The sequence below is a fragment of the Dryobates pubescens genome, chromosome 2 (assembly GCF_014839835.1).
Source record: "Dryobates pubescens isolate bDryPub1 chromosome 2, bDryPub1.pri, whole genome shotgun sequence".
Classification (NCBI taxonomy): domain Eukaryota; kingdom Metazoa; phylum Chordata; class Aves; order Piciformes; family Picidae; genus Dryobates; species Dryobates pubescens.
In genome coordinates this window covers 34,215,214-34,228,444 of record NC_071613.1, presented here as the reverse complement: position 1 = coordinate 34,228,444, position 13,231 = coordinate 34,215,214, and the positions used below count along the sequence as shown (strand labels likewise).

Sequence of the window (13,231 nt, the reverse complement as noted above, 5' to 3'; positions counted from 1 at the left end):
TGGAGGGAGGAAAAATCCTCCAATCTTCCAGTCACAAGCATAGAGACACTATGAAACATCACTGTCCTAGCTTTGAGGATCTGTAGGGACCAGGATTGACTGCGTAAAATAAATAAGAGCTGAGTACCATTACCACTACAGCAACATCAAGTCTCAATAATTTAAATACCACTGGGTATTGCTCACACATTCAGAGTGATACAGTATCAATATATCATCCACTTCTTGTTCATGGTGCCTGAGCGTAATCTGTCAATGAGAACTGGGTTAAAAGTTTTTACAGCCTTCACTGAAGGGTCAGGACAATGATGTTTTGACAAGGAAATGTTTTTGCCCAAAATACAGAAAATGGAATTTTTTTCAAAACTGATTTAATTATAATTAGCCTGCCTAAAGGTCATTTTGCCTCCTCAGGATTGATTTTTATTCGGTGTCCTTTGTGCTGGTGAGTCTCCAGCCCTCAGACAGAGAAATAATTAAAACCAATATATGTCTCATAAAAAAACCCAAAACAGCTAGCTGACCATGTGCTGAGAGAGAATGTGAAGAAAATGTTTCAGGGTTTCTTTATGCATAGTAAAGAACACAAGAACTAGGCCTTTTTGCAAAATCACTTTAATGCAATACTTTTCACCAGTCCTTGATGACAAGACTGCGATCTCAATTTTACTTTCTTTGTAGCTTTGATAGCTACCCCTCCTCATGAAGGGTCAAAAACTGAGAGAAACAAATGGGTTTCCTTGCATTTGAGTCCCATGAACAGATACTGTTGGGCACAGAGTGACGTCTTGACCAGTTGAAATAGTAGATGCATTACCATTGTTTTCAGAACCATGATTTGAACTTTCCTGTGTGTCACTCTGCATTCCTGCTGAGTACAAGCTCTTCTTCTAGCAGTAAATGGGAGATCTCTTGGCTTGGTGTATGTCATACTTGTGCACTGATATATAGCATGGTTCCATTTGGGCTTAGAGGATTTTGTCTCTTAATTCCACCCATCACGATAGAGCAAAGGACTCAAATACATCTTAATTTTACTAATTTATCCTACAATTAAATCTTTTTATAATGGTACTTTTATGTTACTATTTTCACCTCTAAGAGATAACTGCAGGCACTCCAAATTGATCGGAAAGAAAGCCATTGTAATGATAATCTCTATTTAAAGATTAATCAGAATTTATATTCTGTAAGAATTTGGGTCAACTTAATGGTGACTGTATCTTTTTACTCAGGACACAGAGGCTTTCCTAATTCTAACTGGTCCCTATGCTAAAGTCGTATGAAAGTTAATAGTTTCTGCTTTGCTGCCAGTGTGTTGTGTGCAAGGCGAGGCTTTAAACCACAGCTATGCAGTGTAACAACTGTGGAGTTTACTGGTTGCAGATGTGGGACTTCAGTAAACTAAATTAAATGTAGCTTAACTGAGTTTGAGAGGTAGAGTGTTGGATTACTTTTTATTTTGTTTTTCAGTTTGTTTCTCTTTGTATCCTAAGGTTTTGTGTGATAGGACAAATGCAGTACACATTAACAATAGGATCCAAAAGTGGAAATCCTCTAAAAATAGAACCATTATCAGATAAAAGTTAGTCTCAGTCCTGCTGAAGCTTTGTGTAAAGACATAACAATTATTTACTGTTGAGAATAACTTCCTCTAAGTAAAGAGTATCATTGAATCTCTGAAACTGTGCATACCAGCAAGCACAGCAGCTGAGAATGGTCAAGTTAGATTTATCACGTTTATGTTTGGTATAGGGTATTGCCCAAAAAGAAGTCCACTGTTTTCAATATTAAACTTCACAGATTACATTGTACTGCAAATGAGCAAAGGGTAGATTGAACCCTAAAAAAAAAATACAAGTGGGCAAGTTTAGGAACAGATCTTGATGAGCTTAATGATTTGATTCGTAATAGGCCATTCTTTGTAGAACAAATCTTAATAATTTTTCTTCACTTTCCTGTCAGGAGAGAGGAGATATCTTCTCAGTTTTCATGTTTCTGTCCTAACCTCTCAATTTGATAATGACAGTACTGAACAATAATCAATCTTAACAGTTCCTTGTACACTAATTGAATTTAAAATGTGTTGACATTGAGGAAGCAGAAGATATATTACACAGGTGATGTTACTGGGTTTAATATTAACTAGTAGACTATGGGATCTCTCTGTGCAACATATACAGAATGTATATAGAGGAGCAATCAGAGAACATTATACAGTAGGCAGTTTCTACAAGCACTATGTACTGTGAGGTCAAACTGTGTCAATGGTGCTCAGTATGTCATTGGAAACATTCAGTAGCTCTCACGATCAAATCCTGGAAGAGCAATTATTTTAAAATTTGCTAGTGATTTTGTAGAGCAGATAAACTTGTGGAATATTCAGATAACCTTGCTGACTTGAATATCCATAATGTCTCTTGATGTGTCCTTCACAAAAAATGTGCTTATGTTTCCTACTCTTTTTCTGTGTGTCTTAGGATCTTAACCACTGGGAAGACTCACAGTCATAGTGAGGTCAGAGAAAAAAGTAAACTTCCATAAAGTTTTGTAACTATGTTTAATCCTAAATTAAGACTTTTAAAAGACAGCTCTTCTCCTGAAGTGTCAAAACCTGGGGTTTTATCTGTCTAGCTTAGGATCTTAACCAATGGGAAGACTGATAGTGAAGTCAGAGAAAATGTTCCTCCATTTTATTCCATGTGCTTTCAGTGACATTTTTATACCTAGATTTTTACCACTGAATGCTTTGAAATCTTCTCTGCTTCTATTAAGATTTTAATCAGACTGCATACATAGGGAGCAGCTTCAGCATCAAGTCCTGAGTGATGGTATACAATAAAATGTTTTATACATTGTATAGCAAAGGAGCATACTATGGAAATACAGTGAGCTGGAAATCACAGTTCTTGACTTCTGGTGGGATTCCTGTTTATTCACTGTTCTTGTAGAAAATTATTTTGGCCTCAGGTTAAACTGAGTACTCTGAAGCTTAATTAGGGTTGGAAGACAATCTTGAGATTGTCAGAGGCATGATGCTGAGGTGTGAGCTATGAGAGTGCTTACTTTTGGTTCATATTGATGAGGGAGCATAGATGAAATACTGAGACAACTGGCATGTTCTTTTTAATCAAACTTTTACTTTTCTAGATAAAGCATAGATGATTTTGAAGGGGAAAAAAACCCCTTATATAACATGCAAGAGAAAGGATGCCAATTGCATAAAACAATGAGGGAGACTATGCTGAACCAGCATGTGTGGTAACCATGTTTTCAATCCGTATATATTTTTAGAAGTGTTCTTCCATGTACCTCTGGAAGAAGAAATAAACTTGAGGTTATAAGAATAAGGGAGTTTTGGCTAATGCTGAAAGTTATTAGAAAATTCTTCAACAATGAAGTCTTACAGAAAATACACCTCTGTAGTTTTCTTCTAATCTCAACTTACTGACATGATACAGGAAGCAAGGCAGTCTGCTGGGGCAACAGAAAGCCTCATGTTGATGGTGAGGTGCTTAGCAGATGATACAGACTGCAACATTCTGTACTGTCTGCTGCACCCAGAGATTTCAAGGTTTATTGTCCTGAGTTGATTGCATATGACATCATCGAATCATCCATACCAAAGATGAGGATAGAAGTTGCAAAGGACCATATCTGGAAGAAGTGGCCCATGTCTTCTGACAGTGTATAAATAATAAGAAGCTGAGATGCTTTGGTCTGTAATGCAGCAACTGCAAGACTGACCAGATCAGGCTGTGGCTAGCCCATCAGTCAGCCTCCTGCCTATTAGTCAGGTCTCCAGCTACTCAGGCTACGGACCTAACTAAAGAAAACAGTAGGTGTTTCTGCAGTAGAAAACTCCAGCATTGTTTATATTATAGCTTCCAACTACTTTTTTCCTAAACAACTGGGGGGGGTTGTGTGTTGTGTTTTTTTCTTTCCATTTTTAGTTAGATGCAGCTTCAGATAATCAACCCTTATTTGTATTTAGTGTGCTCCTGTCATTAGTTATGTTTGGACAGAGGTGCCCAACTTATGCCCACCTGTTTGTGGCCAAATAGAAGATTTTGTCCAGCAGGCAATCCACTCCCCCTTGGACACCTTCTTTTCCAGAACCCTGTGACCTTCTCTTGTTCTTTGCTTGGGAACTTGTCTGCCACATGATCAGTCTATAGCACAGGTACTTTGCCTGCTGTCTGTAAAGTTGATTGTGTTGAGGGACTATGGTGTTCTGAGAATTTGTTTCTGAGGTTTGTTCATGTATCCTATGTTCATGTATATGCCTGTGATATTTCAGGAAATGTCTGCATTTCAGAAAGCATATTCAAGTCATAGACAAGTAGATGGCCACATATCTATCTGATTGAGTTTGTCTGGACAATTGGGCACAGTGTTTAAAGCAGCCATTCATACTGGAGGTTGTATTTTAAAATACCATGAGTGCTACCACTTAATAATTATATACCACAATCTGTTCTTCTTTACTAGGTTGGGGTCAAAGTTAAGATGTTTCTTACTGAGACCACACATTTACATATCTTGGAATATAGTTGGTAATTTAACCTTCATTTCATCTCAGCTGTTACCAGTATCTTTCCTCCCTTGCAATCTACAAGAAGTCAACTAAACTACTGTGTTAAAACAATATTTTAACATAGCAGGATGGTGCTTCCAAGTAAAGTTTTATTTGTTGCTGTAAACATCATGCTGTGTGCTTTCCAGAGTGTGCCTTACTAATGTGGGAAGTGACCACTGAAGTCTCTGCAATGTATACAGTAGAAAGCATAGCAGTACTGAACTTACAGTCAGATTCTCCAATCCCAGTGTAGCAGCGGAAAGCTTTTAAGTATCTGTAAATATGATCCATGTCTATTTCATATTACTAAGAGAAACTTTTAATCTAATTGATAATCAGGATCAGAATTTGTCAGTTCTCTGTGGCATGGATTTTTTTCTTTAAATAATCAGAGGCAGAAGCTGTATCTTTTTAGCTCCTGAAGTGATTACTCATGATTAAGTTATTCCCACAGGGGCCTAAATATTACTAAGTTTTCATGATTATTAGATTCTATTTTGTAATATGGATCTGATTTTGGAAAAACTATTTCTCATTTTTAAATTATTTATTCTGAACAGGAAGTAAAGAGGTACTCTTTTCAGAATAAGCAGCAGTGGCATTGTGCCTGTATTGATCATGTATTCTGCAGACAGTACTTTTATAAACATATTCTTGTGTAAAAAGTGTAGTATATGAGAAAATTGGATTCTTAGCTTTTTACTGCACAAGATTAGCCTAAATTACTTTGGTGACTCAAAAAAATAGAATTTTGACAGTCGGTGACCAGACTCAAATTAGTACCTAATAAAAATAAAGTTCACATACTCATTTATAGTCAAGTTAAGAAAAGCTTCGTCTTAACAGTAGCAGAAGATGAAAATGCTTAATGGAGATAAGCAGTTGACTTCCTTAGGCTAGATAAAATGTACTGAAATCAAAGACAGAGAAGAAGCTGTGTGTGTCAGAGACATTGTGTGGCTCTGTACCTCTTCTGGAGTGCGAGTGCTTAGCTGTGATTAGAAGTAGTGTCAATGAAATATGAATGCATTCTAGCATTTCTGACCATATTATACTATATCTACATGGTGTTTCAAGTAACCCCTCTTTATCGGAACCAGAAGCATGAAAGGAATGAATAAAATATATGAAGATAAGAAAAGAGCTTGTACTGTGCCCTCTATATAATAGCAATATCCCTGGTATAGCTTATACAGTAAGGTGACATTGTCATTAGGCTCTTTCTCTGTAAGTCATTTGCACTTCACAAACTAAATGTTGTGTCAAAGTTTAATGTCACTCTTACCTGGCATGTTCTTTTATTTTGGAAGGAGTGATCTGTTGCAGACATAACCAAAATGAGGTTATAAATACAGTGCTAATATTACTAATTTTTGCATGATACTACTTATAGAGCCCTTAACCTAAGAATAATGAAGCTCTGACAAATGGTAAGTAACATCAGAACATCCAGCCAGAGAGTGTCCTTTTCCTAATTAGTTTATAAAGTCAGTTGTTGGACAAATCATAAATTCAGCCATATCACACAGTGAGTGAGTGCCAGGGCTGCAGGTGAGAAGCTGGGAATGCTGACTAGTCCTTTCTGAGACCTAGACAGCACTTCCAAAGTCCATCCTGAAAAAAAGAAAACTCATTTCTTCTTTCTGTGCTCTGTAAATACTTGAAATACTTTCAAAATTTCTGCTTGGCTTTGCGTAATAGAAGAGATACTTTGACAATATGGTCTTTCTGACAAAACTGAAATGAGACATCAGTGGAGAGTATGTTTGCAAAGATATGAGATTTCCTATGCAGCTTCAAGAAAAAAAGTTTGTCACAGCTAGTTTAGCCAGTAAGCACGTAGATTTTTGTGCTGCTCCTTCTCTTTCAGTTGGAAAGTCTAAGAGCATTCCACAAACTTTAATGACTGAAACTTCTCAAAGCATTAATGACATTCCTAACTTTATTGAACAGAGGGGAAAAAAGTGAAACATTGGCGGTGACTGGCTCATCCACTGACACAAATGAATCCCAGAGACCTTAGTCTCTGATCTGGAAGACAGATTAATGTTTCAAATGAACAGTTCCGTTTAACTGAAAGGAAAATGCACGTGAATAAAAGTAAACGTGTTTAAAAGATCTGTTCTAGTTTTAGCCAGTAACTTCTCTACCCTCCCTCATGTGTGTCTTTTCCAAAAAGGACTATGAAAATTTTGAGAGGATTTTAAATTGCTTAATTGGGCCTTTTACTGGAGTTTTACTTAATATAGGTAGCATTTTGTTGAGGTCTACATGGATGTCACTTGTATTTTCTCTAGAGGGCTGACCGCATGAGAGGTGTGAAGCTAGACTTTGAAAGGCACAGTGCAGTCTTTTAACCTTTAACCAGTTTAACCTTTCAAGGAACCCTTAGCAGTTTTAACTGGGCTGTGTTATTATCTAAGAACATTTGTTCTTCAAATATTGACGTTCTTCACAAAGTGGAATAACATCTAATTATTTTTGGTGTGTAAAGTAATAAATGACCTTGTAAATGACAATCAAATACAGGCACAGTAAACCAAATGTTTACTGACTATAAACACCATGCTGTGGGTGAAACATTTCTGATTACGTAGACTAATTTTAAACCCACATTTGTTCTGTTTATTAGCTTTAAATGGCTAGACACGTTAAAGATAGGTTGTTCTTTTCCTCATTAAAACATAATTTTGTGGTTGATATGGAAAAGAAAATCCTAATAATATTTTTTCTATAGAGTTCATCTGATGCTACAATTCAGTAGTTAGTAATTACATAGGAGTTCATTTGACACATGAAATATGTGCTGATTATAATCCATTCCTAGGAGGAAGTAACTAACAAACAAAAAGCTTTTCTTCTTTTAAGTAGGAACTGACTACTTGTGGGGTTCATTTGTAAAGTCATTAAAGATTTTTGATAAAATGGTTTATCTGTTGGCTTGGTTTGCCAGATCATAAATGTTTCATTTTAGTTTTGCATGAGTAATTAAGGGAAGGCTCAGGAATATTAATTATGAACTCTAGAAGCCTAATGCCAACAGTGAGTGTGGTGATTCTTGAGCAACTAACTTAAAATTATAAATTTTATTTGGTTATTAGCGTTTTGAAACTTGTTACAAAATACAACAAAATGTTAGTAATTTTAAACAACCTAATTCAAATCTGTTTCTTCTCCCAACTCCCCTCTTTTATCCCATGCTGTGTCATCAGTTCCTTAGTGCAAGACTTTCAAACTTTAGACTTGCTAGTCTGAAGCCTAGCCAAAACCAACCTTTCTATATTGTCTAGCCAAAAAAAAAAAAAAAAAGGTATTTGTTTAACACAAAAAAATACCAAAAACACATCCGAGAGAAAAACAAATTCACTAACTACTTGTTTGTTGCAGTCCTGACTTTAAGCATATCCCATGTGTATCATGTGTGTGTATACATACACAAAATTTTCACACCAGACTTGTAGTTCTTGTTAATTTACCCAGTCTAGCCTAATGCCTTTTCCAAAACCACGAACATGCCTTGTGTTCTGCACTGGGATGTAGACTGTCAAGTAACATAGGCCGTTAGATCTGGAAACAACAGGCTAGTTTTCCAGCATTGTGTCAATCTTAGCACCAGCAGCTTAGGAGAGAAATACTTCTAAAAATGAATGCAGAATGTTTGAATCGCTCCAAAGAATGTCATTGCTGTGTTTGCTGGCCCCCAGATTGTTTTCAGGGCATTGGTATTTTTCTTATTAGGAAAAAAGTAAGAGCAAAAGTTTGTTTCAATGTTTTGTGGACACTGGGTTTGCTCTCCTCTCTTGTGAAATAATTACCAGTGATTAAGTGTTCTTGACTTTGTTTTTCCCTTCCTGCCTCCTTTTTACCAGTTATGTAATACGTAGTTTAGCAAAACTCTGAAGACTGTTTAGAGTTGCTGCCTTTCTGTAAAGCAAACAGCTAAACACAGAAGTTGATGCAAACAAGGCACTTAGCATCTGAAAGAAGTGTTAACACTTTATTTACATTTAAATTAAAATGGACACTTATTTATGTGTTCTGGTTCTGAAAGGTGTGTGGTACATCTGCAGAGGCCTATTGTTTATTCATGCTGTAAATCCTTTGAAATGTGTTAAAATGCTTCCCACTCATTATAAAAATCCTGCCACCCATGGATTAGGGCTTTGATGTCACCAATCCTGCTTCAAAGGGTTCTTTCAATGCTATTAATCACAGTTTAGCCTCTGAAGATATAGCCAGAGAAAACATTTGGACATCTTGTGCTAGACTTGCTAAAACTTTGAAATATACAGAGTGTCTTGCATATGCACAGTCCCATATCACTTCCTCCCTCTTCTCTGAGCCTTTACTTAAAAAAAAAAAAATCCCAAACTATTTTGTGATGACTTTGGCTTTCTACAAGTACAGTAGAAAAAGTTTAGGACACATCATATTGTACATTTAAAACAAGATGCTTGTCTTCCAGGTGACACCACAGTGTTTTTGTCTGAGGAATTGAGTCAGTCTTCAAAAACCCCAAGGGACAATAAGATTGAGGATTAAGCAGGCCTATGTGTCAAAAGGTCAAAAAAAGATACCATCTTATCATTTTCTCATCTCTTTCATTAGTTTGTGAGCTTAAGGTGCTGTCTAAACACTTCAGGATCTACATGATTTCATAGAAACTAGGTTGTTTCTGCTGTCTTTTTCTCTTCTAAATCTCTCAATGAGTCACAGAGAAATTGATTACTAGTGATTGAGCTGTATGCCTGTGTGCTGTCATTGTTTTTGTCGTCTCAGTAGCTAAGGTCAGTGACATACCACCTTATCACTGACTTTTTCCTCCCTTTTAAATCAACACTGCACTCTGTCATGCCCTTGCTGAATGCTCTGCAGGCACAATTGTTAATGAGTGGGGTGTGGGAAAAGTGTGGTGGTGTCTGCTATTTTTAGTACAATTGTACAAACTGATTTTCCGCCATACCATTTTTTTTCCTAGCTAAGCTTCTCCAACTGTTTTTGCAGTGTATGTTTCTTTCTTTTTGAACAGGTAACTTGGCACAAGCAAGAGCCAGAGTGACAGCAGCATCTAGGTCTTTGCCTCCACAGCTTAGTGCTGGGCGTATCAAGGTTAGTAGTGTTCATTTGGAAGGCAGGCAATTGTTCATAAAATGCTATGGTGAGATTATGGGCATGATGCTTAGTTGATATATATATGGTGAGGTCCTTAGCCAGTGAAAATCTGCTATAATTGTCAGCCAGGAGCACTGTTTTCAGTTTTAGAGATGACCCTGCTGCAGAATACCGTGAAGAATTAATTTACTTCTAGTTAACCTTTAAAGTATTGGAGAGAAATCTCAGTTACATTGGTATTGATATGAATATACCTCTTTATTTCAATGGGGTTAAGGTTTTCTTCTGGCAATTTTGGCCTAGAAAGAGTTTTAATTCAGTAAAATGTAAATAGTGTATTTAACAGTGTGAAAGACAAAATAAATTCAAAAAAATAACCTGTTCCTTTTTTGTTCAGTTTACAAGTGAAAAAACGGGACATTTGTACTCGATAGATGTCCAGAAAAGAGCAGCTTGGCAAACCTCCTATTCTTTAGGAAAAAGAACTGTAGAATTTAAATCATGCTGAATTTTGCAGTAAAAGTATGTCACGTAATTGTAAATGGATGGGATAATTTTATGTCAGTTAATAGGATGTGTTGTCAGCTGAGAATATTTAATTTGTGAGGAAAACTCTTGTGCCTGAAGCTGCCTGATAGTATGTACACACCCTTTCTGCTTCCTAAGAGGTTCTGTTTGTTAGCTTTGTTCGAGGTTTGGGGGTTTTTGCCTTCAAACCAAACAACAATATTTTGTTTAAACAAATGTGGTAACAGTGACTGTTCAAAAGTCTACAGAATTTTGTTTTGTGTTCTCTATTTCTTTTTGTTCTCTCCTATTATTTTGTTCTCTCCTGCTCATGCTCAGATACTGATACAGTAATTCATGTCATCCAGACAGCTATATCCTTCACTGTACCTGCAATTACAGATGTGGATTTCAGAGATTTATTTCCTCTCTGGTGCAGGTACTTCCAATGCTGAAGGACAAATAATGGCCTTTCCAGTTTTCTTGTATTACACACATGTTGTCTTCTACATTCAGCTGTATTCAGCATAAGCTTTCTAAGCATGCATTTTATTTATACAGCTGGAATGGAATAGAGCTGTCTTTTACAGCTTTAATAAACAGAAACAGTTACTAAGTAGTGCTGAAGTGCTTTAACTTATCCTTCAAATTGTAAAAGAAGGGTCTAAAAGACTATTCAGAAAATGTTACTTGAAATAGTTTTTAGCTGAAGAAAACAATCCCTTTCTTATAATTTCATAAACCTTGAAACAACTTCAGGAAAAATATTTTAAATTACTATTTTACACTGTGCAGTAGATATCCAAGTGTAACAATTCTGTTTGGAAGTTTGAAAATTTTCATTTATTATTTAATTTACTTTTTAAAAACAACTTAATATGGGTTTGGTTTTTTTTTTTTCAGTTTTACAGTATTTCATACCATGCCAGCAACAGGTGTGGTCAATATGTGAAAGTAATAATTTCCAGTAACTTAATCAAGTGACATGATACCATAAATCATACTTCTAATATTGCACATTTTGTCTTTTGTAGGTCAAGCTGTTTCCCATTTTAATTGTGTAAACACATATTGTGCATCACTACTACTGTCGTGTAAAAACATTACTCTACAGTTGAAATAGTCTTAATTTTCATTTAAAAATAGTAGCTAGTGATTTAAAGGATAAGTTTATGCCATGACATTGTTATTATGTTCTATCATTTTCAGCCAAGCCAGTTGTGATAAAACCTGTTGCATGTGATTATTGTCCTACCCTAAAACTGCATGACTTCATAGACATGCAATGTTATAACTGAACCAGAGACAGAAATTCTAAAAGTTTTTACAGTAAAATCTCCTTAACTTCAAGATCTATCAGAAGTTTTATAATGGGAATGTCAAACATTTCCTGTCAAAATATGTGGAAATTTATGCTAGTCCTTACAGACTACACAGATCTGAATCTACAACTACATCCATAGAAAAGGGAATCTCGTGATACTGATATACTCTCTTTCCTAGGAAAAAGTGTATTACATCTCTTCTGAGAGTGTTTCTGACTATCTGTTCACTCCTCCCCTCCTCCTCCCCCCCCAAAAAAAAACACAAAAAAACCCCAAAACACCCCCCCCCAAAAAAAAAAAAAAAAAAAAAAAAAAAAAAAAAACACCACCACAAAACAAAGCAAACCTATTTTGGACCCAGTAGGTTGTAGTAAGCCATATCAAAGATCTTTGGGTTCTACAGGTTTTGTGAAAATTGGCAGCTGTGTGAAGATCTTACAGTATCCTACTGCCCAAAAGGTAGAGCATAAACTCTCCTTTATTGGTCATGAGTGATGAACCTTTAACAACAGTATCACTAGGAGTCTCTGCTTTTCTAGACAGACAAGAATCGAACTCAGAAGCTCAAATTCTTGAGCATTTGCTTTTCAGTGCAGTCCTCAAACTGTTTGCTTTTGCTCCTGATTTGGTGCTCTTTATAATTAAGTTGTCTGTCTTTTTACATTAAATGTTACCAGTTATTCTAAACTTACTGTCAATATTCACTGGTATGGCTTTTGTCTTCCACCTCACCTTCAATTCTCAAAATGCAGTTGTCTTGCCAATATAGTTTTAAAACATTCAGATATCCTTTCCATTGGATGTGCCTGCTGTTCTAATTAGGTAATTGATATTTACTTTGTCAGGTGACCTCTTGTTTGATGTTATCTGGGCTGATACGGTATTTTTCCTGGAACACATGACAGAGTTTTCTGCCAGCACCCTTAAAACTGAAATCAAATGGCATCTTTTTAAAATTTTTCTTACATGTTATTTTGAGATGCTGACTAATGCCTGCGTACTGCTCTGGACTAGAACAGCACAAATTACAAATACATACTGAAATTTTTATGGTCACCCTTATGGAAATCTGGCTCCCTTTGCATCAGCTGTATTATGAATCTTGTCTTCGCAAGTTTTCTTTTGATTTCTTCCCCAACACAAAATCCATTTTCTTGATCTGTTACTACTCAGTGCTTCATTTCCTTTATATTTTGCATGCAGTCTCCTAAATATCTCCTGAAGGTAAGAGACACAGTTACTTTCTTGAGAACTGTCATCTTTCTGCAATTGCTTTTAGTGTTCAGAAGAGTGGTCTTAAGTCAGCGAGTGTTACAAGTGATTGTGTGGAGCAAGGTCCAGGAAGTGTAGCACAGGTGCTGACAACAACATTATCTGGTTTATACAAATGCCACCTGGTCAGAACAGATGGTGAACTGCCACAAAGCAAGTGAATGCTAAAATGTTGTTAATGCTCCATGCAAACAGGATGCTTGTTGATTTTCTTTAATTTTGTTGAGTTGTAATACAGCAACATAATCTGCTTGTGATTGGTAACCATAGTTATACTCATTCATAAAATGTGGTTTCATTTTGATAAGAGCAGCTGTACCGACAATATAACTAAAATATACCAGAAGCAGTATGTTTACTGTCCATGTATACCCTCTAAAAATAACTCTTTTGAAATGCTGAAGAAGCGTTTGGCAGTTCAGCAAAGTAAGGTTGC

The 13,231-nt window shown here is 36.1% G+C and overlaps 1 protein-coding gene across 1 annotated transcript in view; it reads left to right on the top strand.

The window, feature by feature from the left end:
* The window catches only part of MYO3B (myosin IIIB), a 193,080-nt gene that overhangs the window by 110,310 nt on the left and 69,539 nt on the right, over positions 1–13,231 (top strand). The window contains exons 24-25 of the mRNA XM_054173114.1: positions 9,609–9,688; positions 12,727–12,747. Coding sequence (XP_054029089.1) covers positions 9,609–9,688; positions 12,727–12,747 — 101 coding nt within the window. The remainder of the gene's footprint in view (positions 1–9,608; positions 9,689–12,726; positions 12,748–13,231) is intronic.